The sequence below is a fragment of the Chaetodon trifascialis genome, chromosome 21 (assembly GCF_039877785.1).
Source record: "Chaetodon trifascialis isolate fChaTrf1 chromosome 21, fChaTrf1.hap1, whole genome shotgun sequence".
In the NCBI taxonomy this organism is placed as follows: Eukaryota; Metazoa; Chordata; class Actinopteri; order Chaetodontiformes; family Chaetodontidae; genus Chaetodon; species Chaetodon trifascialis.
The window spans coordinates 11667537-11691765 of NC_092076.1; the positions used below are offsets into that span (position 1 = coordinate 11667537).

Below are 24229 nucleotides of genomic sequence, written 5' to 3' on the forward strand. Positions count from 1 at the left end.
ACTCATGTCCACACTGTTTACGGGCACCTAAGCGTACTAAAAGGAACCATGAAACTACTTGCAAATACGTGTTGATCCTGCTCTTAATGTGCTTTAAAAGAGGTGATGATCAAAAGATTAGTTTGATATCACACAGCGCTGGATAAAGTGTCAAAAAACGGGTCAGTTGTTGGTCATCTCAGTGTATTCTACATTTCTCCAGCGGACATTAGAGCTCAACAGGTTTAGTCAGTCCATTAATCTCATCATAAATGTGTAAGATCCCTCTCACCACCACCTCACCCTCTTGTCTCTACACCTTATCATGCTCCCGCTCTGAGTGCCTCTCTTCTTGAACTCCTTAAGGGTGTCGTCACTCTCTCCGGCGCTCCTCGCTCACTGGAGGGTGTGGGTGACTTGAGTGCCAGGAGAGCTTTGAATAACAGAGAGGGGAGAAATAAAAGGAATAAGCACCACAAGCCCTCAGTCTTCCAGCAGCAAAGAGAAGACAGGAATAACCATGCCTGAGCCAGTCCCTGCAGGTATGCAGATACTTTTTGTGAAAGCATAATTCATTGTAATTAGTGTGGAGACTTGAGTTTCAGTGGCAATGTTGATGATTGAATTTGGGTTGCCTGGTTTGGTTGGAGCTTTTAATGAGGTACATTTCCCTGCAAAAGATATATACTTCTAAGGATTGTCTAATATATGTGATTTTCAGAATATTTCCAAGAATTGTTGTGGTTTGGTGTCTAAAATCAATTCATTATATGGACATGTATTTATGTATAGTGTGTGATAAAAAAGAGTGAGGGTGATAATCTTATGAAAAACATATATTTGGTTTTGCAGAGGAGATTAAATGTATGTGGGGAAGAGCATGATGCCTGCTGCTATGGCAGCATACAAACAGATGACAAAATCTGTCTGAGATGAAAGAAGATAAGTTTGAGGTCCAGTCCCAGTGGCTGTTTACTGCAAAGGTGTTTTGCAGCCCAACTGAGGAAAACATCAGATGACCTCATCAGTCACTGAAACTGAAATGCACAAGCGTGAAGCAGAGTGTTAAAATTTCATACAGCTTCACTCAATTCCTCTCCGTTTTGGGAGCAGAAGTAATATTTGTACACAGCGTGACAAAAAGCCCAAACAGATAGAATGAAATGCCACAATGTTAAATTAGATTAGAAATAAACTGCTCAACATTACATTAAGTCGAAATGTTGACATTAGAATGATAATGAACCATAACAGGCCAAATATATTAAGATTCATCTAAAAATATCCCAAAGTGTTAATTTAGAGTACTGAAAAGGCTGTTTACTGCTGCTAAAGATTCACCCGTGATGGCATTTAAATTACAGTTGCTAAACAGATTTGGGGACAGTAATGAGCTTCAGGGGGTTCAGACTCACAAATGTAACTCCATGTGACTCACAGTAGCTGTCATAATGTTACATTAGATTAAAAAAAAAACAAAAAAAAAAACACTGCTCGGCATAACACAAAGTCAAAATAACAATGAACCAAAACAGAAGAGACCCTTTAAAATATGATACCCCTAATGACATTTAAGTTGCTAAATAGATTCAGCCTCTCATCAAGACAAACATTTTGCCTGCTTGCCCCCATGTTGTTATCGGCCCATAAAGGATATTTGAAAGGCCAGAAATAAGCACTTGGCCAGCTGCTATGACATCATCGAGGTCACTATCAGTCCAGAGAGTGCAATCATGTTGACTGAACAGGAAAACTTCCTAACAGTTGTGCTAAAGTAACTACAGCAGGGTCATAGTTAAAGCACAGCTGCAGCCATATGTGTACTGTGCTGTCTGGAGGTAATGTTTCATGCTGCCTGTAACAGACCTGCTTCATGTACAGTAGTTTAAAAATCACACATTTCACCCTTAATTTTCCCTTGAATTACCAAATCTAAGCTTTTGACCCTTTTTAGCAAAAGCTAATTATACAGTGATAAGTAATAAGCAATTACATCAACCCTGACCCTGAAACTCATCTTCATAGAAATGCAATATTAACAGCAAACAAAAGCAAAGCCTGATTATTTTTAGAAATTCAAAGTTGTTGTTGGGGTTTTTTTAGCTTGCTGCTGTGATTTTCCCCTATAAAACTGGCATTTGGCATCCTCGGGTGAATACTGCTTTCTCATAAATAGTTTTCGGTTGTCCTTAACCTTTGCGGAGCCATCCGTCCTCCACTAAATCACTGAACTGACAGAAACCTAAGATAAGAGACTGTCATAGCGGATGAGTCAGTTAGAGGAGCGGAGTTTTGCAGGCCAAGATTGTGGGAAGAGTGTTGAGCCTTTCGCACCCCTTCATCTAATATCTACACCAGCCGTGCAGTCATTGTGAATGTAATGAGCTTTGCTGGGCTTGTTATCACATTGCATTTAATTCTCCTTTGCAGTATTTGATTCTTTTTTTTCACTTTCTCTACATCTGTCCCTAAGCTAATCTTTTTACAGATCTAAACTAGTCCCTTTTTATTTTTATCCCAGAAACATAACCAGGTGCTACTTTTTTGCACCATATACAGCCACAGATTTTATCCTTGTCATATGGATACAGTTCCACTTCGCTTACCGCATGTCTGCACCCACCCACCACTCTGTCATTCAAGCCAAACTCAACTGCAAACTGTAATCACGCGGGTCAGATAACCTGCCACTGTTTAACATATAACTCTTCTTACCAGACACACTGAAATTTGAAGAAAAGCGTGATTAAACAGAAGGGACAGCGTTTTCACTCTTAACTCACAGTGTAACACAATATGATTTATTTCTGTATTTATTACCAAGATTGGCTGAAACACTCTCTGTGCTGCCTCACTGAGCAGCCAGATCCTGCCCTCAGCTAACAGCTAAAAATACTCCGCAATAACCCCTGACCTTTCCACTTCCTCATAAGTCCACCAAGTTTCACACACCCGAGCGTATCAGGTTTTGCTGTAACACCTTTGCCATCCCAGCTGAGATAAATGATTATGTAATCCCTCACTTTGGTCCAGAAAGTTCCCTCATGATCAGCAGGCGCCTTCCTGAATGTGATGCAGCGCCCAGCGCAGTCAATCAAGCACATGACAGCTCTCTCGTCAGTGGTTGATTCACGGTCGGAATACCTTTCATCATTGTGTCCTGATGAAACACGATGAGGGCCAGTTGAGTCAAAACTGCTCTCTGAAGTCTCTCCAACCATGTTTGTCTTCTTTAGGATACAAACACCAAGACATGAAATGATAAAATGATTCATCTCCCCTGGGGACACGTCTTCTCTTGTAAAAGCAGTGTCTGAGATCCGGCATTTAGAGAGAAAAGCGATGATCAGAGCCTGTCAGATTTTATTTACTTTTTAAATACTGATGGTTGGTTAAGAAATACATGAAATACAAGTTTTCCACTTGTAGCTCAAACCTGTGTGGCTTGAACTCCACATTGACTGACACTACACCTGGAACTTGATAGAAGTAGATAAATTACATTTCTAGACATTTATAGGCAAGCTAGTCTGCATTCAATTATGTTACTGAGATAACTTCATAAAAATCTGAGACGCCTTGAGATCCTCAGACGTTTGACAAAGTCAGGCCACCCGGTCTCTTTCTTTATGTCCGAGTCATTACACACGCTGTAAATCTAGTCGTCAGTGGTGAACAGGAATAGGTAAACAAACAGCGGGGCAATGGCCTGCAGTACCTAAACTGGCCACAGTAAACCAGTGAGACAGAGATACTACAAACACCAAAGCATACACATTACTCATTATGCTTCCAGAAAAAAAACTAAAGGTGACTGAAAACAAAGAAATACACAGTGATGGAGGAAGTATTCAGATTATTTACTACAATAAAAGTACTAATACCACAGAGTAAAAATATAGATAGTGATAATATAGCGATAATACAGAAGCATGATCAATCATAATGTAGTGTTAAGTAAAGTATTAAAAGTAAGAAAAATGTCCTTTGTGATTGTTATACTAATACATATCATATCATGACATTGTCTTTTTGGATTTTAGTGTTGCAGCTGGTTGACGTTGAGCTATATTTTAGTTATTTTGTAAAAGACTCCAACTCATGATTGCCTAAAGGTACTTAATTACATTCACTCTCTGGATATACAATATGTAGTACAGGAGGCTTGTTTTCATACAGTGTTAGTAACAAAGACAAGGAAAAAGATGAAATCTTGTCGAAGGAAACAATGACACCCAACACGCATAGCTTGTAATAATTATCTACCACAACTCTGACAGCTTTGCCAATATACGAAACCACAGAGAGTCTCTGAGGGGAACATTTAAAGTGGGAGGAACAGCTGTTCGGAAGTTCATTACCCTGCTTTATCACAAACTTGTTGAAGATGATCAGGATTCTCACCCCAAGTGGATTGACTTAGCAGATGCTGATGCAGATTTACACTCAATGCAGGTGCTCTCGCAGGGTGTATGAAGTATTTACACCCAAGTCTTAGTATGTGTACCATTTTTTCAAATGTTTTCTTGTTGTACTGGCAGAGTAACACGCTTTGCCTCTCTCGAGGTTTCGTTACTTAGAGCTCAGACGCACAACTGTTATGTGAGAAACCATATGGGATGGAGGTAGTTGTACACAAATGCAGTTGTGGCATTAAATACAATACTAATAAGAGGCCACCTGTTTGTATGAGGATGCAGGTTAGCCCAGTCTGTGTATACTGCTTCACCTATTTTAGCAAAAACCTTCTGATAAACCCAACATGAACAGTAAAGCAAGCACAGTTAAGGTGTTATGACTATTCAAGGAAACTGTGTTCAACTAAAGAGAACATGGCATGACTTCAGGAAGGTCATAAGACACCGTCCCTGGCCTTTACCAGCTGCTGCGACCCTCAGTCAGTCACTCGAGGGCTGTGGGTATATTATCTTCCTCTATTTCAGTTTAGAATTTATTTTTACCAGATTTAGACCGCAACAATTAGACCCACAGCGGTCCCCACTCAAAGCTAACTGACTGTCATCCTCTGGCACTCCAATTGGACCAGCGGAATGTGTCTCGCCAATCAGTAGAAAGATCAGTATCAGTTTCAAAGATTTGTCCCAGGGGTTAGGCAGCTTTATAGAGATTTCAAGGGTGACCATTTCATAGAACGTATCCTCTTACCTGGCAGGTAGTATTTTAGATTTATGGCCCAAGATTGCTCTCTTCACCATGAAGTCTAATATTCTCATTCCTGATATAACCCCCTCAAATCCATGAGTTTCAGACAAACATTCAGTTGATTCATGATGCTTCAACACTTCATACAAATTTAAGCTGAATAGAAGCAGAATTCTTAGACAGCGTGTTGTTAATATGTATAATAAATACAGGATGTGATGCACGTTTCTGATCATCTTCTCCTTCTCTTTCTGTTCCTCAGATAAGCCAGAGGGGCAGGGTAAGTCAGCTGCTCCACAGCATTTTCCTACTGACCTTTTGTGTGTCTTACATTATCACACAGCCACATGATTACAGCTCTCACATTTTCACTTTTGCTCACATATCATATCAGCCGCCTGTGACAAACAACGGCAGACTCTTACTTGGATGCGTAACCAGCATGCACCAATTCTTCATTTATGGACCTTATTTTCCATCAGGACGCCATCTTTATTTTATTCATGTGTGCCGGCATGCTGTGTACCCTATAGGTTCTGCATTTTTACCTCCAGGGGTTTTCACTCATGAAAACTGTGCATCATCAGATTACTGAAGCTGTTTATGCAACTGCCTTCAAATTATGCAACAACATAGACATATTAGATTTAGACAAAAGGACTGATGGCTTGTGGTGCTTATCCCTTTTATTTCTCCCCTCACTGCACATAAAAGTAACTGCTTGCTAAGGAAAGTAACTTTTGTGTTACTTTTAAACATCAGCTTCAATTCTGCTGTTAGTGCACACATACAGTAACTTTATTGTTTCATTGTTGCTGTGGCGCAGCGTGGGACAAGACAACTGTTAAATGTATCATTACATTATTATACATAAGCATTATCAGTGTAATGATAGGAGTCACTAAAACTCCCGAGCAGCGGGGGGCAGCAGTGACTCGTGTTCTTACATGTAAGTTACACTACACTTGGCTTGGTTAGACAGTAGGATTTGCTAGAAGATGACCCACATTCTTTGGTACAGCCGTTAAGATATTATATTAACAATCATAATATTTGAGTTTTTTCACTTTCACTTCAAGCTGCATTTGTCTGTAGTCCCCTGCAACTATCCACTATTTTCACTTAGGACAAAAAGTAACAAGCTCATTTAAATTTCAGTAATCGAATTGAATTGAAAGTAATTAGTTACATTTCTAGTTACTGCCAAAAGTGACGGAATCACAGTTACTCCCAACACTGAACGACAGACGGCACAAAGAGAAAAAAATGCTGTGATTTTCATGAGCAGTGTGAGTGTGGACATGTGATACCGGTCTGGATTTTATGTTCTGCGCACCAATAAAATCTATTTGCTCAGCTGTTGTAGCATGTCAAATAAATGCTTCCCAGTGGGGCTACCATGGTATTACTTTTCATTTGCTATATCTTACAAAAATCCACTAATTTTAGCCCCAGAGGAGCCAACTGAAGAGGGTGAGGGACAATGATTTTCCTTTTCTTTTCTCTCTTTCTTGTGACTTTGAGTGATTCAGTGCATTCACACTGTGTTAATATGTGTTCATGGAGTGGGTTTGGGTTGAACTGAGTGTTGAAAAATGCATTTGAACTAATCAGTCAGGGTAATTATCTGAATAATACAGAACAAGTGGTGGTGCTATAGATAATAAGTTGAGCAATTACTGAGTCAAGACGATAGGCCTATAAGTCAGTCACATCATATGAAACAACATGAAGCCGCTGAAGGGGGATAATGCAATTATTATGCCACTTTGATTCAGCATGTTTGCCTTTCGAAGCTAGCCTACAGCATGCATCACGGGTTAGCTGAAGCTACATTTGTGTGTGCGCTAGCAGATACAGTATAATGTCCTCAGTGTATTGTGTGTAGTGTCAGAAATCAGTGATGTCATGGAGCATCATGTGAATCCATGTTTTTTTTTTCCTGTTTGACTGTCTGCTGATGGGTATCACTGTTCTTGTTTCCTTCAGTTGATTTTGAGTTGTTTAGCATGTTGGACTTTTGCATTGTATAGAAATGATCCCTGTGTGAGAAGCAGAAGAGACAAGCCACCTGAGTGGATTTTAATACATGACCGACTGACTGCAACTGGATGCATTTTCCACATCTGTGAATTCTGTGTGTCACAGTGACCTTTGAGTCACCTTTCAGTGCATGCATGCGAGGTGTGAGCAAATATTTGCAACTGGTTGAATTTTGAGGTTTTAGTTGAGTTTTTCCATAGATGTTTCCAAATTTCATGTTGTCCGGGTGTTATCATCTTTCTGTTTCCAATGACTTAACCAGGATTTTTATTTGCCCAGCTAAACCGCAGCCAGAAGAAGATGGTAGGCACCTCTCAGAGTCAGGGAATCATACACACTTTCTATTAACCTTCTCCTAAGCTTCCTCAATTCTGACTAAATGTAGAGAATAATTAAAGCAGATTTGGGGACTCAAGTTCATTTTCGTTCATTTTCCTTAGATGCACTCCCAGCAGACGGAGGTAAGACAGAATCCTGTACGCTGAATGTCCTTCTATTTAATCCATCTAATGTATTCACATATGAGTGATACATGTGCCACACTGTGTGGGAATTGGTCTCTGCATGACTCTTATGGATTTTTTTTTTCAAAGCTCTTTTTGACGTTATTCTCATGTGACCTGCACAATGTTTCTGTATTTATTTTAAAAATACATGAAATGATATGCAAAATGAATGTCTTTTATGCAGATGAAAAAAATAATAAATATGCTGGTTGTTAAGTCTATGACTGCTAATGCTGCTGTGACATGGATAACAGGATTATACACATCATGTTGAATGCTTTATGTTGTTTTTCATCATTGGACTGATATATGCAGTACATGTACTATACAGTATATGTACTATGTTACGTGTGGTGATGGTCAGTTTTGTAATTTACCGTTGTATTTCCATGTACAGTATACAAACATATACTGTATTTTGTGGACTAGTTTCTGTGTGTTTCTACTAGAAGTATGCATTTTTATGTGGTCTATTTATTTATATTTATTTGTTTTTGCATGCAGTTACACTAAACATGTCAAAGGAAAACATTTCCACCTGTGAATGCACGGCGAATTGTATTTTGGTGGATTTTTACGGCAAGAGATGGTGCATGGTGCTTCTGTTTTTCGGTTCATTGGTCTCTGTTGCAACTGTACTGTTCGTCATCTCTTGTGCAACAACAAGCATTTGCTTCCTAGCTGCTTTTTTCAGTTAAGTCTGCTTCCTTGTCTGCAGCAGATTCAGACGCTGATGGGGATGGTAAGAAAAGAGCAACGTTTACACTGATGTGTCTATGGATCATTTTACTTTTGAGTGTTGGTGTTATGTGCTAGTCAAAATGTCACATATGTGTTAAGTGGATCGGGGTCTACTTTACTTTTTGAAATTATTTTGACTACTTGAGTTTGGACTGAAATTACAATTGTTACGGCTCAAATGGCTTTTAACATTTTTTTTTTTTAATTGGCTGGTTTCCATAGTAGCATGTTGACCTTTGGCACCTTTGTGAAAACACAGCTCTTGTTTTGCTCGCCAGAGCCTTTACATTTTCTCCAAGTTGTTGACTAACTCTTATTAAAGAAAAATCACAGTGTCAGTTCATCAGGATGCAAGGCAAATTGCATTGTAAAAATCTTTCTCAACTGTGGCATATCACAGAGCTGCTAGCAAGATCCAAGATGTAATATAAGTATGCTAGGTGGCTCTGCTTGCTTCAGCACTCATATCTTACAGATCCCATGAAAATCCCAGCTAGAAATCCTCCTCAGAGTTCACAGGTTCTTACAAGTCCTCTAGCAACTTCCTTTGGAAATCTAGAAATTAAGCAACCTTGCTTCAGAGTGCTACATAAATGTTGTAGACAGGGTTGCCTCAGGTTAATCCTCATGCCTATATGTCACCAGATACTTGGCTTTGTTTATACAAAGCTGACTGAAGTGGTCTCATTTGCAGTTTAGTGCGTGGTGCTATCCTTGTCTCATTCACCTGTTGTGTCCTCCACGGCTGGTATCCGCTGATACTGCCAGACACCTCACTGACAAATTACGCTTGTCATGTTCTTTCAGCAAATCAGAATTTGTTTCTCCATGTGAGGAGAGCTGCCTATCCCATCTGTGACCTATGATACCAGCTCTCTTTTGCCTTTGTCCCAATGGCAATTTAAACAATGAGAGTAGAAACACAGCTGTGTTTCATGTGCTTCAGTCATAGTAGGACAATGGCAGCTGCTGCTGCTGCTAAAATATCAAGTGTCATCTGATGTGATGACACTTTTATAGTAGCTCCTCAACTTAACGTTATGTTGTACCCGGAAACTGCAAGGAGAGCTCAAGCAGTGAAGTCATCCAAGATATCATAGTCAGCACATCAAACACAGTGTCTCCAAACAGCAGTTGTGTTTACCGGGTCATGTCTCATCCTGTTTCTGAGGCCCAAAGGCCTGTAGATGATCTGCTAACTAAACCATGGTCGTGTTTCACAGCCATGCAGTGTGATTCATAAGTCAACTGTCTAAAAAATGTTGGGGTTGCACCACAACTCAGGTTTTACAACAGAAATTCAAGAGCTGTGACAAATGTGTCTCTGTCTGCCATGGTCGTTCAGGGGCACATCTCCCAGAGCGATACGTTTGCTCTATCTGGACTGATTAGGGGTAGATTGGACGGAGAAGGGTTGTAGAAGTGCCGAGACTTCAGGGATCTGAAGGCTGCTGATTCCTTCTGGTGTCCTTCAACTGTATGTGAAATTTCCTGTACCTGCTACGCCTGAGGGGCGACACTGACATTAACAATCTATTCCTTTTCCCACTTGGGCACCCAGGTGAGGAAACCAGAGGCAATAGTGGTAACTGAGAAGTCCATAATCATCTGTGCAGTGCATAATATCACATGTTGAGGTTAAGTCTGTGGCTCTCCGCAGCTCTGCTAGGTCTCTATGGTGACTTTACCACATAGTCAGGTTGACCTGGAGGATGGCCATCATGGCTGCTTCCTTTTTAGGCTATTTCGCAACTGTGGCAAGATGATGGGCTTTGGGTCTTGGAGAGGTGTGATTCAAAGCCAGGTTGCTATCTTGGGGAGGTTGGCTGCAGAACTGAAACTTTGCCCTGAAATATGGCCTGCCGAGTGAACAGAGGGGCGAAGCACCCAGGGTGAGGTCATTAAATGTTAAGTTTAGTTGCTGCCCTGGATGTTATCTCCATAAATTCCTTGGGGAATGGGTCCTGTGATGCTACCACAGCTTCTTCCCGTCTATTTGTCTCTTCCTAGCATTTATGAGTGCACATCTCGTCGTCCTTCTTGCCTTTCATTGAATGCTCATCACTGAATGTGGGGCAGATGTTCCAGACAGAGCTCAGTGTGAACTGCGACGCATTACAGCTGAAGGAAAAGACAAGCTGAGTGGCAGAGCATGACTAGGGGACAAGTGGGAGTACCAAATCTCTTGAGCATCCACCATGTTTTGTTCACATACAAGTTGTGTTTGTGAAAATGATCACTTTGCAAGGTGAAGTGATTTCAGAGATTTGGTAAATTTCTAACAAGTGATTAATCCAAAGATGGGAGCGGAGTAAATTTCAGAGGGAAACCTGAGGAACTTTTCTTTGGTCAGAACTAGTTTAGAACAGGTTTATACAAAGACCAGCCATTTATGCTAGTTTAATGAAATCATGCTTTTCTTATTAACACTGCTGGAGAGGCAGAGAATGAGCACAAAATAAAGTAAAACATGCTTTCTCACGCTTAATGCGTTAATCAGTGAGCTTGGACAAGAAGCTTGGGTCAGACAAAAAAAGATGCCTCACGTATGTATGCGACACCTGCAAATGTGCAAAATGAGAAACATTTTTGACCTGATGAAGATCTAAACGTTGTCTCCGGGCATCTACACGAGTGTGTGAATCTAGGTTGCTGTGCAGGAGTTACAAAGACTCTCATGCTGTCTGTGCACCGTGTAGGAGGACATTTTTACTTTATACACAGTGGCCATTGATTTTGGTTTGATTTTTCATGTCTACCATTTGTTTCATGCCCAGTCCTGACTCCAGAGTGGGAATTGCACCACACTGAGTTTGCCGTTAGTGTGTCTGTTTGAGTGGAATTTCTGTGTGGGAAGTGCTTATCATGCCAAGGCTCTTTAAAGCCATACCCATGGGGGTATAGTGTGTGTGTGTGTGGGGGGGGGATTATCATCACTTGGCCAACTGCAGGCTGTTTTGGGGCACCAGTATTGCTAATGAATGTTAGAGGGAACTTCCTGCCAATTTCTTTAAAAAAAAAAGAAGAAAAAAAAAAAAAAAAAAAAAAGCTTTCTGAATGTTAAAAGAACATAAGAGCAGGGTTGTACAGTTTGCCCAAAGTTGTATTAGTCTTTAGGCATCTGGATACAAATTACTATGTTCTTAATAGATTAACGCTTTAAAGAGAAAATAATCAACAAAATATCTTTAAAGTCACAATTCAGTGGTTTACATGGGCCGCCAGGGGTACACATGCTCTGTAGGGGGTAAAGCAATTGACTCTTTTGTGACAAGTAGCCTTGCAATATCAGTCCAAATGAAGTAATCAAGGCAATTCCAATGTATCCCAAGTTTGTAGATAAGAAGTGCATTAATCAGCACATTTGATTACAGTCTGTTTTGATTGATAACAGTCATGATCTTACCTCCACGAGTAAAATTCTGTTTTGATTGCATTTCACTGTGTGGTGTGTAATAATTCTACAGAATTATCATTCTGTAATTGCTGCTGCCTTGTTTTACCTCATGAGTTTACACTGACTTATGGTACAGTATAACAGCAGAGTGTTATACTTCCATACGTTGAGCGGTGATATTTTGTTTTTCTCAGCCGAGGCGAACCCTGCAGAGGAGGGTCAGGGCAAGCCGAAGGCATAGTGCAGGACTGTGATTATCTACCGCATGCAAATATGATGTCATGACGTCCAGATGTATGCATCTTATATGTTGTTATATGTAATATGAAGATGTCATATTTCTGAGATTGAGGCTGTGTATGGTTGATTAGTTAAAAGACTGGATTTATTAGGACCAGGTGTAAACTGAGGCATGTTTTTTTTTTTTTTTTACAACCTTGATTCCAAAAAAGTTGAGATGCTGTGTAAAGCATAAATAAAAACAGAATGCAATCATCTGCAAACAAACTGTGTTTACCAACAACGTCTTTATGAAGTGTTCCTGAGCTCCATCCTTGCTTGTGAGTATGTCAAACAGGATTAGCAAATTATCACAGTCTGTTGTATTTATGTTTTACATAGTGTCCCAGATTTTTTGGAATCAAGGTTGAACTTGTGACTTTATGTGGATGTTAATGCCAAGTATGCATTGTTTACTGTTGCACATTGATCTTTGATATGGTTAGACAGTACTGATGTATAGGTCAACAGGTGCACTTGCTGCAAGGTTTATACTTAGAACGGAGACCATTAACGCATTCTGGAACTTCTAATTTGTTAATGATACTTTGGTGAAGTGATTATGTATCACTGCAATTTTGGCTTGCCTGAATACATGGAACATCTACACTGCGCTCTTGTCCTATGTGTGCATGTGTTGTGAGCTGAGTTATGCTGGTCAGATTACTTTGGTGACTTTGCTGTGGTTATTTTGCTCCTGTACATACAGGACATCATGGAAAGAACTCAAAAGTAGACTTCATGTATTTAAAGTTTCAATTTATTAAATTAAATCAATTAATCATTAAACATTTATTTCATGAGAACAACTAATTAAAAAAGCAGGCAACTTTTATCAGTTATGATATCTATCGAGATATATCTCGATATAGATATATGGATATATCTATAGATCGATAGCACTAATATCAATCTATAGATATAGATATCTAGATATCTATAGATATCAGTGCTATCAATCTATAGATATCTAGATATCTAATCGATATCAGTGCTATCAATCTATAGATATAGATATCTAGATATCTATATGTATGTATCGATATAGACATCTAGACATCTAGACGTCTAGATAGATAGATAGATAGATAGATAGATAGATAGATAGATAGATAGATAGATAGATAGATAGATAAAGACCATACACACATTGAATGTTATAAGATATTACATTTGTGATAAGCATGAAAAACAATAAATTAGTGAACTCTGCAATAATACAACTGATCTAGTTCTGATATAACTTTAACAAATGCTAACTCTTTATTTGATTGAACATTTGGGAATGATAACTTACAGTACAGCTAGAGGTTGGTTTGTTTTTTTACCTCATTATGTTGTTCATGTTTGCAGAAATTGTTTATTTGTCATACTTCCTCTTTTGTCCTTTAGCCATTTTAGCCAAATGCGGTTGGTTTATTATTTAATGTTTGTTCTGTTTCATATAAACTGTCTTTACAAAGTCTGTGTGTGCAAGCGTGAGTCAGAATTTTCTGAGCATTTCACTGTGTCCATTGCACTTTGGATTGTTGCGCACTATGGACGTAGCCAATGTCATTTAAGGCCTCGTATGTTTTTTTCAGTGCACTCATTTCTTTCTCCTCATTTCCAGAGCCCGGGTCGACTGAGCTCACTGGGCTCTTTGTGGAGAAGCCACCAGAAAATGTAGTCGCTGTTACAGGTTGGAAGCTCGAATGGGTGGATGAATAGTTGCCAAGATGAAGAGCGAACTGTAACGATCCATAATGTGTAGCCTGATAATGTAATGCTATATGAGTAAATTGTTGTTTGTGGATGGCAGGAACGGATGTCACTTTCATAGCCAGGGTGGACTCCACCACCCTGACAAGAAAGCCCACGATGAAATGGCTGAAGGGCAAGTGGCTGGACCTCGGCAGCAAGGCTGGGAAACATATGCAGTTCAAAGAGACTTATGACAGAAATACTAAGGTGTGTGTTTGATACAGACATGCAAGTTATGTACTCTGTGATCGGATCCTCTTCCTTCAGATAGAACTAAGAAGTTATTAATATTTTCTCCTCTAGATCTATACTTATGAAATGAAGATCATCAAAGTGGTCCCTGGAGACGCTGGGGGCTACAGGTGTGAGGTGACGGCAAAAGACAAGTGTGACAGCTCCACCTTTGAGATCTCTGTTGAGTGTGAGTGAAAACGGACTCTGGCCTGCTGAGGCTGCAACAGATTCCCCGAATGCTGATGTTTTTATCTGATCCAGCCCTCATGTGCGTTCTCCGCAACTTCTCTTGTTACAGCTGCACAGCAGGAGGAGCACGAAGATATTTTGTCTGCCTTCAAGAGAGCGTAAGTACGCCGGGGTTTGCATTTCAGCCTGTCTCAGCCTGTGTGCAAATACACATGAGGAAATGCATATGTAGACTATTTCAGTGTGCGTGAGTGCGTGTGAATGTGTCTGTCAGTGCGGGTGGTATATGTCAGTACAGCATATATAATGTTGTGCCATGTCAAGTGGTGGTTACATGTATGCTTTATACTATATGTCTTTTTTCATACGCACAGGGATGCTGGAGAAGATGAGGGAGACCTGGACTTCAGCGCTCTGCTGAAAGCCACTAAGAAGTGAGCAGCTGTGTTATTTGGTGTACGAAATGACTAACCGCACAGTATGATTGCTTTCTTTCAATCCACTCCAAATACATACGTATTCTTTTCCCATTTTCTTTGACTGTCAGGAAGAAGAAGCCTGAAAAGGAGGAACCAGACATAGATGTGTGGGAATTGCTTAAGAATGCCCATCCGAGCGAGTATGAGAAAATCGCCTTTCAGTATGGCATCACTGACCTGAGGGGCATGCTGAAACGTCTGAAAAAGATGAAGGTCGAGATCAAGCCCAGCGAAGGTACGTTAGATCATATGTGAGCTGAAGGAAGGGGAAGAAGTTGAAGAGCATATGGGGGGAAATTAATTAGGAGGTGAGAATTTACCTCAGGGCAGGTGCAGAAGGAAGGAGAGAAGTAGGTGAGAGGAAACTGGACAAAGGACATAAGTGAGGGAAGCTGATGAGTTGTTAGTTCTTAATGTCTCCTTTTCTGCCTGCAACTCCAGCTTTCCTGAACAAGCTTGATTCTTGCTACTCGGTGGACAAGGGCAAGAAGATTGTGCTGAAGTGTGAGGTGGTGGATCCTAACGTCCAAGTCAAATGGTTGAAGAACGGCCAGGAGATCAAACCCTCAGCCAAGTACATGTTTTAAAGCACAAACACATGCACTAGTTATCATTTGTTCACATTCACCATTTCTTGTCTAGTTCTGTATAAAACTTTCACTTAATTAGACAGTGTTTGGCTGTACCACATTAATCATCAAGCTTAGATGGACTAAGGACTTGATGGGCAGCGCTTTATAAATATCAAGCTAAAATTATCTGTGCCACAAAGTCATACTCTGAAACGATGCTGCCATCAACATGTTTTATTTTTAGCCACTCATAAAGAGTCTCTCAGAGGGTTAAGCACACCCCACTGCCAAGACATCTTATGCCTTATGTAAACCAATGCAGATCCCTTCCCCCCCAGAAAAAAGCCCTTGAAATATAAATGTGAGAAAAACCCGTGACTCAGGTGAAAACTGAAATACACAAACTGTCTTTCAAAAAGATTGGCAACATCAGCTCAAATTAAACTTTAAATGAAACCTAAATTAAATGTTTTAAGATGTTTGTGCTAAACCACATGAACATCTTGATAAATGAGTCCTTTAGCTAATCTGTCTCTCACTTGTTTAGGTATGTCATGGAGGCAAATGGAAACGTCAGAACGCTTACCATCAATAAGACAAACCTGTCTGATGATGCTGCGTATGAGTGTGTGGTCGGGGAGGACAAATGTTTCACAGAGGTGTTTGTCAAAGGTGCAGCATCTTTTTTTGGTTTTTGACAGTTTACCAGCTATAAAAATCTGACAGAATTAATGTGAATTTGTCAACCTTATGGCATTACACCACCCTCTCTGCTCTGCCCAGAGCCCCCTGTGACGATCACCAAGCTGATGGATGACTACCACGTGGTTGTTGGAGAGAGAGTGGAGTTTGAGATCGAGGTGTCGGAGGAGGGCGCCCATGTCATGTGGTCAGTGTATCAGCAGTTTAGCAATATGGGCTCGTCTAAGCTTCGGTCAACTTTTGAGCAGGACTTTAAAAGCTACTGTAGGCAGTTTTTTTAGATGTCATTGGACAAAAATTCCACAATAACCTTTCAACATATTGTTATCAAAGTGGTCTGAGGGAAAACTTCTGCAGCTCCTTGTTGCTTTGATTTCAGGCTTTCAAAAATCTAGCCCATAACTGGAGACTTTGGCCAATGACAGGTCACTTCAGGGAGAGGGTGTTCCTATTGGCTGTCCTACAGATGCAGATGCACCATTCCTTCAGATGGTGAAGTTATACAATAGTCTTGCACAGGATTTAGCGCTGTGCCAGTGCTGGGCAGAGTGAAAGTGAAAGCAAAATTCAATGGCAGAAAATCCTGCAGATAATTCTGGAACTTGCCTATAGCGGCTTCTCGTGTACAAAACATGAGAACAAGCACTTCCTGGCTCCACAAAGAGCTTTCAGGCTCATTATGTTCAATGCCCTGGCACTCAAAGCAGAAGGTTTTGCATTGTGTATGTTCAATTGTTGCCTATTGCAGTTTTAATGGCTGCAGAAGCAAATCAGAAATATGGACCATTCAACTAATTTTTGAACAGAGAATGTCTGTTATCTTTATCATATACAAACGTTTCAGAAAATTACTTCACTTCACACATTTGTGGAGGTCACAGTTTGATGACAGCTTTGAGATGGCAGGTTTTTCCAACAGCCTGTATCCACTCACCAGCATCACCTTGGTGAATTTCGATCTGTCCTTCTTTCACTCTCTTTTCACTCCCCCTTGCAAGTGCATATAAAGGCTGAGAGAAATAATGAATTCATATCAATTAGCATGTATTGGCAGTAATCAATACTTTGCAAATGGGAGATGAAAACTGCAGGGCTGATGTAAATTTCAAGGTAAAAACACAATGTTTATACAGTGCACCAAGCACAGGATTTTTTTTTTTATCCACTGATGAATGCAAAGTCCATTCATATTTTTCAAAGCAATATTTTTTTACTGAATGGTGGAGATATTACAGCATGTCCTGTAAATTTTCATCAGACTCACTGTCAGGCTCACTGTTATCATTTATATTAAACAATGAGCGGTGATGTGTTTCAAAGAGATGTGCTCATATTTTATTCTTTTCCAGGTTCTTCGAGGATGTCGAGCTTCACAAAGAAAAGGATTCCACAAAGTATCGCTTCAAGAAGGACGGAAAGAAGCACACGCTCATCATCCAGGAGGCTACGCTGGATGACATTGGAATGTACCATGCTTGGACAAATGGGGGGCATACCAAAGGAGAGCTGGAGGTGGAAGGTACCACTGAAAAATATTACACTCTAATTCTATTTTATGTAATTTTTTTGAGTGACTGTGGAGCTTACAAAACTTAGTATTAATTCTTAATTTGTTATTTTTGTGTAGTGACAATACTAATCAAAGATGTTATATCTGTTCACAGATTATTTTATATAGGCTGACTATATTTAGCCTGGTTTTTCTGTCATTTAAAAGGCTGTTCAGTGCTGAGGATGCAGCTGAATTTAAGTGCTGGCCTAAGGGCTTAACGCCTCTCTTTACAAACAAGCTAACAGCTCATGGCAGCGGGTGTCAAGATGTTGCCATCATGAACCTTGCCCCCCTCCCCGTACCTTAACACACTCTCACTCTCCCTGCCTGAACTGTTCTCCTATGTTTTCCAATGCCGTAATCAGAAAAGCAACTGGAGGTGTTGCAGGACATTGCTGATCTGACAGTCAAGGCAACAGACCAGGCTTTGTTCAAGTGTGAGGTGTCTGATGACAAGGTCACAGGAAAGTGGTACAAAGATGGAGTGGAGGTCTTGCCAAGCGAACGCATCAAAATGACCCACATTGGAAGGTACAGCGATATGTGAACAGATTCAAAAATAGAACTGTGGGATGTAAATTCACAAGGCAGAGGCTTTCCTCTCATCACATCCTCTCTGTTGCTTGTTTCAGGTTTCATCGGCTGCTTATTGATGACGTGAAGCCAGAGGATGCTGGAGATTACACGTTTGTTCCTGATGGATATGCTCTGTCACTTTCTGCCAAACTCAACTTCTTGGGTGAGAAAGACAGAATGATCACGAAGGCGCTGTCGTGGATGCATTAATCATCATCAGCCTGCATAATATTGTCAACTCTTTTTTTCTCTCAAAACAGAAATTAAGATCGACTATGTGCCTAGACAAGGTAGGTAGCTTTGAATTACCTCTATTCAGAAATAATAAAACACTCCTTTTGTTTATTGGTCATATCCCAAACACACTTCCTCTCTCTCTCTCTCTCTCTCTCTCTCTCTCTCTCTCTCTCTCTCTCTCTCTCTCACTTTGTGTGCTGCACATTTACCAGATCCTCCAAAGATCCACCTGGACACCACTGGAAACATGGTGTCCCAAAACACCATCATTGTGGTGGCGGGCAACAAGCTCCGGCTGGATGTGGAGATCACAGGAGAGCCAGCACCCGTCGTTGTTTGGTCAAAAGGAGATCAAGTGAGATCGAGATCACAGGATGCTCACTAAATATGTTGATTCTGGATTGCATAGCTTCTCATGAGCTCCCTTGGCACATATTCATCAAAGTCAAGTTGTCCAGAAGATGTAACTCAGCTAACACAAAAGCCAACTTTAATATGAAATGAAGAAATCGTGTAAAAAAGTGTTACATGATCTTTGAAGGTCAGCAGGCTACTGAGCTAACCTGTTTTTGTGTTCTGTGCTCACTATATCCTCTCCCCCTTTTCACTGGGCTTCAGTTAAATGCTACCTCACCATAAAAAACTGCTGCTCTGCTGAGATTTGACCCAACAATTGGGTACATTTATGCCCCATGGGCAGCTGAGGGCACAGGGGTGCAAGGAAAGAGGCTGTCCCTGACATTTTTTTGGTCAGAAAGCGCCCTTTTTTTGGAAATAGGATCTGTCTGTGTCCTAGTGGGACAGCTCCATTCTTATTTTGCTCCAGTGTCACATCAGTATGGCACTTTAGCTGCTCAGTGACCACTGCTAAGCCCAAGGGCTGCCAAAGTCTCCCTCTGGTCAACTCAAATGGTCCATAAATTCCCATCTGAAGGGCCAAAATGCCCCTGTGATTTTTCTTAAAACCCCTCTGGTTACCCAGAGCGCTAACTTTGTTCATGGTGGAGGTGCCCCTTGTAATTTTCACCTCTCCACATCAGAGAATGTTTGCAGAGCCATGGCTCAGGAACACGTACTATTGTAATATATTCATTCTCCCTCAAGATAAAATACTGCATTGAATCTTCAGTTATTACAGTAGCAACCTGAATTACTACTGCAAACTCATCCTTCATGGGCGCTGCAATTTCTTGTTTTTTTAGCCAATTACAAACAGTGAAGGGCGTGTAAGGGTGGAGGCGAGGAAAGACCTGAGCTGCTTCGTCATAGAGGGGGCAGAGAGAGATGATGAGGGCAACTACACCATCACTGTCACCAACCCTGCTGGAGAGGACAAGGCCATGCTGTTTGTGAAGATTGTGGGTGAGTGAAGGACGATCTTAGCGGGTCCTCAGCAGGTGTGTAGTTAACATGGCTGTAGCAGATGTGAGGTGATGTGTTTTGCAAGTTTTCTCTGCTGTATTTTAAAATTATCTGGTGTGTTTTAAAATTAACTATCTTCTTCTAGATGTGCCTGACCCCCCCGAGCACGTCAAATGCACATCAGTGGGAGAGGACTGTGCCACCATCGTTTGGGAGCCTCCCAAATTTGATGGCGGTGCACCACTCAAAGGTAAAGGACATATGGGATATTGATTTCATTTCTGAGATTTCTGTGTGTTGTGTCTTAAATTGTTGTTCTACTCATGTTTCTGCTCTCTCTGTTTTGCCTCCGTCAGGTTATCTCATGGAGAGGAAGAAGAAAGGCTCCTCCAGATGGACAAAGCTCAACTTTGATGTATACGATTCGACCACATATGAGGCTAAGAGGATGATTGAAGGTGTTCTGTATGAGATGAGGGTCTTTGCTGTCAACAGCATTGGCATGTCTCAGCCAAGTCTCAACTCCAAGCCCTTCATGCCTATTGGTACGTATCGCCGCCATCTTCATACCATCTTTCTCAGCTACTCCCCATTTGTGCCTTGCTCACCTTCAGTCAGCCCAGTGTTTCTCTTAAATCTCTCTCTCTGTCACCTTCAGCCCCAACTAGTGAGCCGACACGTCTGACAGTGCATGATGTGACAGACAGCACATGCAGCCTCAAGTGGCTTGCCCCAGAGAAGATTGGTGCTGGGGGTCTGGACGGCTATGTCATTGAATACTGCAAGGAAGGAGGTGATAAGACCAGACATTTTCTATAATAGACAATTGAACAACATTTTGAAATCGAGTTATAACTTAAGGGCATGTGTTCAACAGCCAAAGCGGCACTGGTCTCATATACAATAAGAGAATTAATGTCTAAGGTAAATATGTGGTGACTTACAGCATGTAATTCTGTTTTATTTCAGACACTCAGTGGGTGGTGGCAAACACAGACCTTTGTGAGAGGCAGGGATTTGTGGTGCGTGGCCTCCCTGTGGGAGAGAAGATCAACTTTAGGGTGGTGGCAGTAAACATCGCTGGGCGCAGTCCTCCTGCTACACTGTCACAGCCCGTCACCATCCGTGAGATCATGGGTGAGTCAGATTTACGCAGCTGTGGACAGACGTGAGTCAGGAGTACATGTAAATATATTCTATGGATTATACGCATGTCATATTCAGTTATAGCATTTTAGCATTTTTTGAGTTGATATTTAGTACTGTTATTGAAGTGTACATTGTATTTTAAGATGTCTTTTCCTGCTTTAGAATATCCTAAGATCCGCCTCCCTCGCGAGCTGAGAACAAAGTACATCAGGAAAGTAGGAGAAAAGATCAACCTCACCATCCCCTTCCAGGTTAGGAACAAACTTCCATTAAGGTTTTGAAAGGCTGTGTTAATGTGTCTTAAAATATATAATTAATAATGAGTATCAGAAGAAAGCTGCTGGTCAGACAGCAGCAAAATGTCCATTTCTTGCAAGAATATCAGAGTGCACCATTATGATTTGTGGCCATTCTATGTCTATAACAAACATAGACACCTTTAAGTAATTCTATTATCTGTCTGTTTACAGGTGTTGGGGAGTAGTTGTGCAAATGTGAAAAAGTTGCATAAAGCTTTTTGTGGTTTAAAAAAAAGATTTTATTTCTGGTTCTGCTTCGATTTCACTTTTCAATACTTCTTTTCAAGCATTGTTATTCATTTGTAGGGGTGCCCTTTTCATGGCCCACCTTACATTAGTGACAAACACCCTGACAGCTCTGAAGAAAAGGACTGATTCTCCTTTTCATGTTTATCATCAGTATCCTGTAACATACACAATGGTTATGTTTCTCCTCAGCATCTAGTCTGTCAAGTACTGTGTTTTGTCAGCTAGAAGTTAGAAGTTATTGTCTACCAGAGGACTGGGAAACCTTTTTCATATCAAGGGCCATTTCAATTTTCATAACATCCCTCGAGGGCCATACTAAATTATTGAACACATATATCACAACGGGATGGCTGGAGCTGCTTCTCTTTGGCGGGGCGATGTCAGACGGTAGTGATGAAGATGCTAGTCGCAGCTGGTTTTTCCATGTTTGGGTCTGTCAATCTTGAGCAGAACTGAAAGAGTTAGTTTTAAAAAGAGACGCTCACAGCAGTAGGTTGTCCCAAACTTCAGCGCACGATACAGCCATAGATAATATTTTTATTTATATTTCACATTTGAAAGCAGAGAGCTGATAAGCTTTCTGGAGCTTGAGGTTCAGCCCTGACAGGTACTTGGTAATGTCCACCATGAAGGTCAAACCACACAGACACAACAATCTTACTTTGTCACAGCAGCAACAAAACAGAAAAACAATTGTTGTCTAAAGATTTTTTTAATATTTCTGAGTTGCTCTTATTTATGAATTGCCTTGCAGACCAAATCAAAAGGTCTCATGGGAGAAAGAGATTTTCTTTAAATATCAGTCATTTTGGAGCAAATCCCTTTCATCCTGAACAATGGATCATTTTATGTCTTACAGGGTAAGCCACGCCCTGTTGCAACTTGGTACAAGGATGGTCAACCCATTGACCCCAAGATGGTCAATGTCCGTAACTCAAACGTAGACAGCATCCTCTTCATCCGCTCAGCAGAGAGAGACCACTCTGGAAAATATGAGCTGGTGCTACAGATTGAGAACATGGAGGACAGAGCCACCATTGAAATCAGGATTGTTGGTAAGGTTATCTCTGCAACTGAGAACTATTAATTTAAGCAATAATGCATTGTAAGGGAAGCACACATTGGACTATCTGAAATGTGTCTCAGTGTAACGGCTGAAAGGTGCTGAACATCTGACATTTAATCCATTCAGAAAGGCCTGGACCTCCTTTGAATGTGAAGGTGACAGAAGTCTGGGGCTTCAATGCAGCACTGGAGTGGGAGCCCCCCAAAGACAATGGCAACTGTGAGATTACTGGATACACCATTCAGAAGGCAGACATGAAGACTAAGGTGAGAGAGGAAGAACGGGCAGCGTTTCAAACCGAGATCATTCCAACAGTAACCTGTCAAAATGTCCGGTTCAGGCCTGCAGCTCAACAATAATGCTTAGATTACCTCTAGCCAATGTGTGATGCAGACGCTTGGCTTATTCTTCATTTCTGGTCTTTTGTTTTAAAGCAGTAAAATCTACCGTTTCCTCTCTCCAGGAATGGTTCACTATTTACGAGCACAACAGGCGGACAAACTGCACAGCTTCGGATCTGATCATGGGCAACGAGTACATGTTCCGCATCTACAGTGAAAACCTCTGCGGCCTGAGCGAGGAGCCGCGCCAAAGCAAGAACACGGCTGTCATTGTAAAGACAGGTGTGTCTGCATGCATATGTGTACGGTGCAGTGTGACGTGCACACATTTAGTTTTACATTAGGATCGGACATGCCATGTATAATGTGTCACATTTCTGGGGGTCAACTAAGTTTGCCTGCCCTGCCACGTTTATTTGTAGGCCTGGTGCACAAAGAAAACCCCTACAAGGAGAGGGACGTTACCTGTGTGCCCAAGTTTACTCAGCCCCTGGTTGACAGATCTGTGGTGGCCGGTTACAGCACTGCCATCAGCTGCGCCGTCAAAGGCTTCCCTAGGGTAAGCATGCTTGTTAAAGTAGCCTGTGGAGCATGATTCACTGGAGGAGGCTGCCAGTTGTCATAAGCAAATGAAAATCTGAAGCTCACTGTAACAGGGACTTGTATGCAGATCTACCTATAGAAGCCTGTCTTATCAAAGGCCATGTTTAGAAGAACCCAATTAGGACAAAACCGTTCCTAAAACTAAATCCACTAAATCAAATCTATTGTGTTATCTATTCATTTGACTTTTCCTCATCGTAGCCTAAGATTGTCTGGATGAAGAACAAGATGATCATTGGTGAGGATCCCAAATACTTGATGCAGAACAATCAGGGAGTGCTGACCCTTAACATTCGCAAGCCAAGCACCTTTGATGGAGGCAAATACTCCTGCATGGCTGTCAATGACCTGGGAAAGGACGAAGTGGAGTGCCAGCTGAACGTCCGAGGTAAGAACAGAGGGGAGGAGAGGGCCGATGGGGGAGGAGGACGAGATGTGCAGATCATTAGGTGATTGGTTTTAATTATGTGATACAGAACTGAATTGTTTGCACATGGACATGAAAAAGATTCTTATCTAAATATATGAAAACACAATACTTGCCAGTACATTTGAGCTTATTACAACAAAACCAAATGCTCATCATCTGTCCTGTTGTCCCACAGTTGCCACAGAGCCAGAGAAGAAGTGAGAGACAGACCAGCGAAGAATGTGAAATGATATGAACCAAACAGTGAATGAACAGTGATTGTACACTGGACAGTACACACTGTCAAGAGTGAATCAAATAAAATTTAGTCATGCCTGCGATAAGTCATTGTGTATTTT

General features: G+C 41.0%; 1 protein-coding gene across 7 annotated transcripts; it reads left to right on the forward strand.

The window, feature by feature from the left end:
* The first annotated feature begins 390 nt into the window (after window positions 1-390).
* Window positions 391-24208, forward strand: mybpc2b (myosin binding protein Cb). 7 transcript variants are annotated; one of them, XM_070990390.1, is made up of 31 exons: window positions 391-521; window positions 5405-5422; window positions 7465-7488; window positions 7626-7646; window positions 8410-8433; window positions 13721-13789; window positions 13910-14058; window positions 14155-14272; window positions 14384-14432; window positions 14649-14708; window positions 14822-14988; window positions 15195-15327; window positions 15873-15997; window positions 16109-16214; window positions 17377-17546; window positions 17945-18110; window positions 18212-18318; window positions 18416-18445; window positions 18605-18747; window positions 19595-19754; window positions 19900-20004; window positions 20111-20299; window positions 20413-20547; window positions 20724-20891; window positions 21066-21154; window positions 22311-22506; window positions 22644-22783; window positions 22981-23140; window positions 23281-23417; window positions 23663-23849; window positions 24067-24208. In XM_070990390.1, exons 1-31 carry the CDS (start codon window positions 500-502, stop codon window positions 24090-24092), a joined length of 3393 nt encoding a protein of 1130 aa, XP_070846491.1. In that variant the 5' UTR covers window positions 391-499; the 3' UTR covers window positions 24093-24208. The 7 variants fall into 7 exon arrangements, with proteins under 7 accessions (XP_070846491.1, XP_070846492.1, XP_070846494.1 ...); XM_070990391.1 differs by having other exon boundaries at window positions 8413-8433; XM_070990393.1 differs by lacking the exon at window positions 8410-8433.
* Window positions 24209-24229: the final 21 nt, after the last annotated feature.

Coding starts and splice junctions, on each gene's coding strand:
- mybpc2b (XM_070990390.1), top strand. CDS start 500: ATGCCTGAGCCAGTCCCTGCAG. Junction 7,647..8,409: donor TGCACTCCCAGCAGACGGAG/GTAAGACAGAAT, acceptor CCTTGTCTGCAG/CAGATTCAGACGCTGATGGG. Junction 18,446..18,604: donor CGACTATGTGCCTAGACAAG/GTAGGTAGCTTT, acceptor CACATTTACCAG/ATCCTCCAAAGATCCACCTG.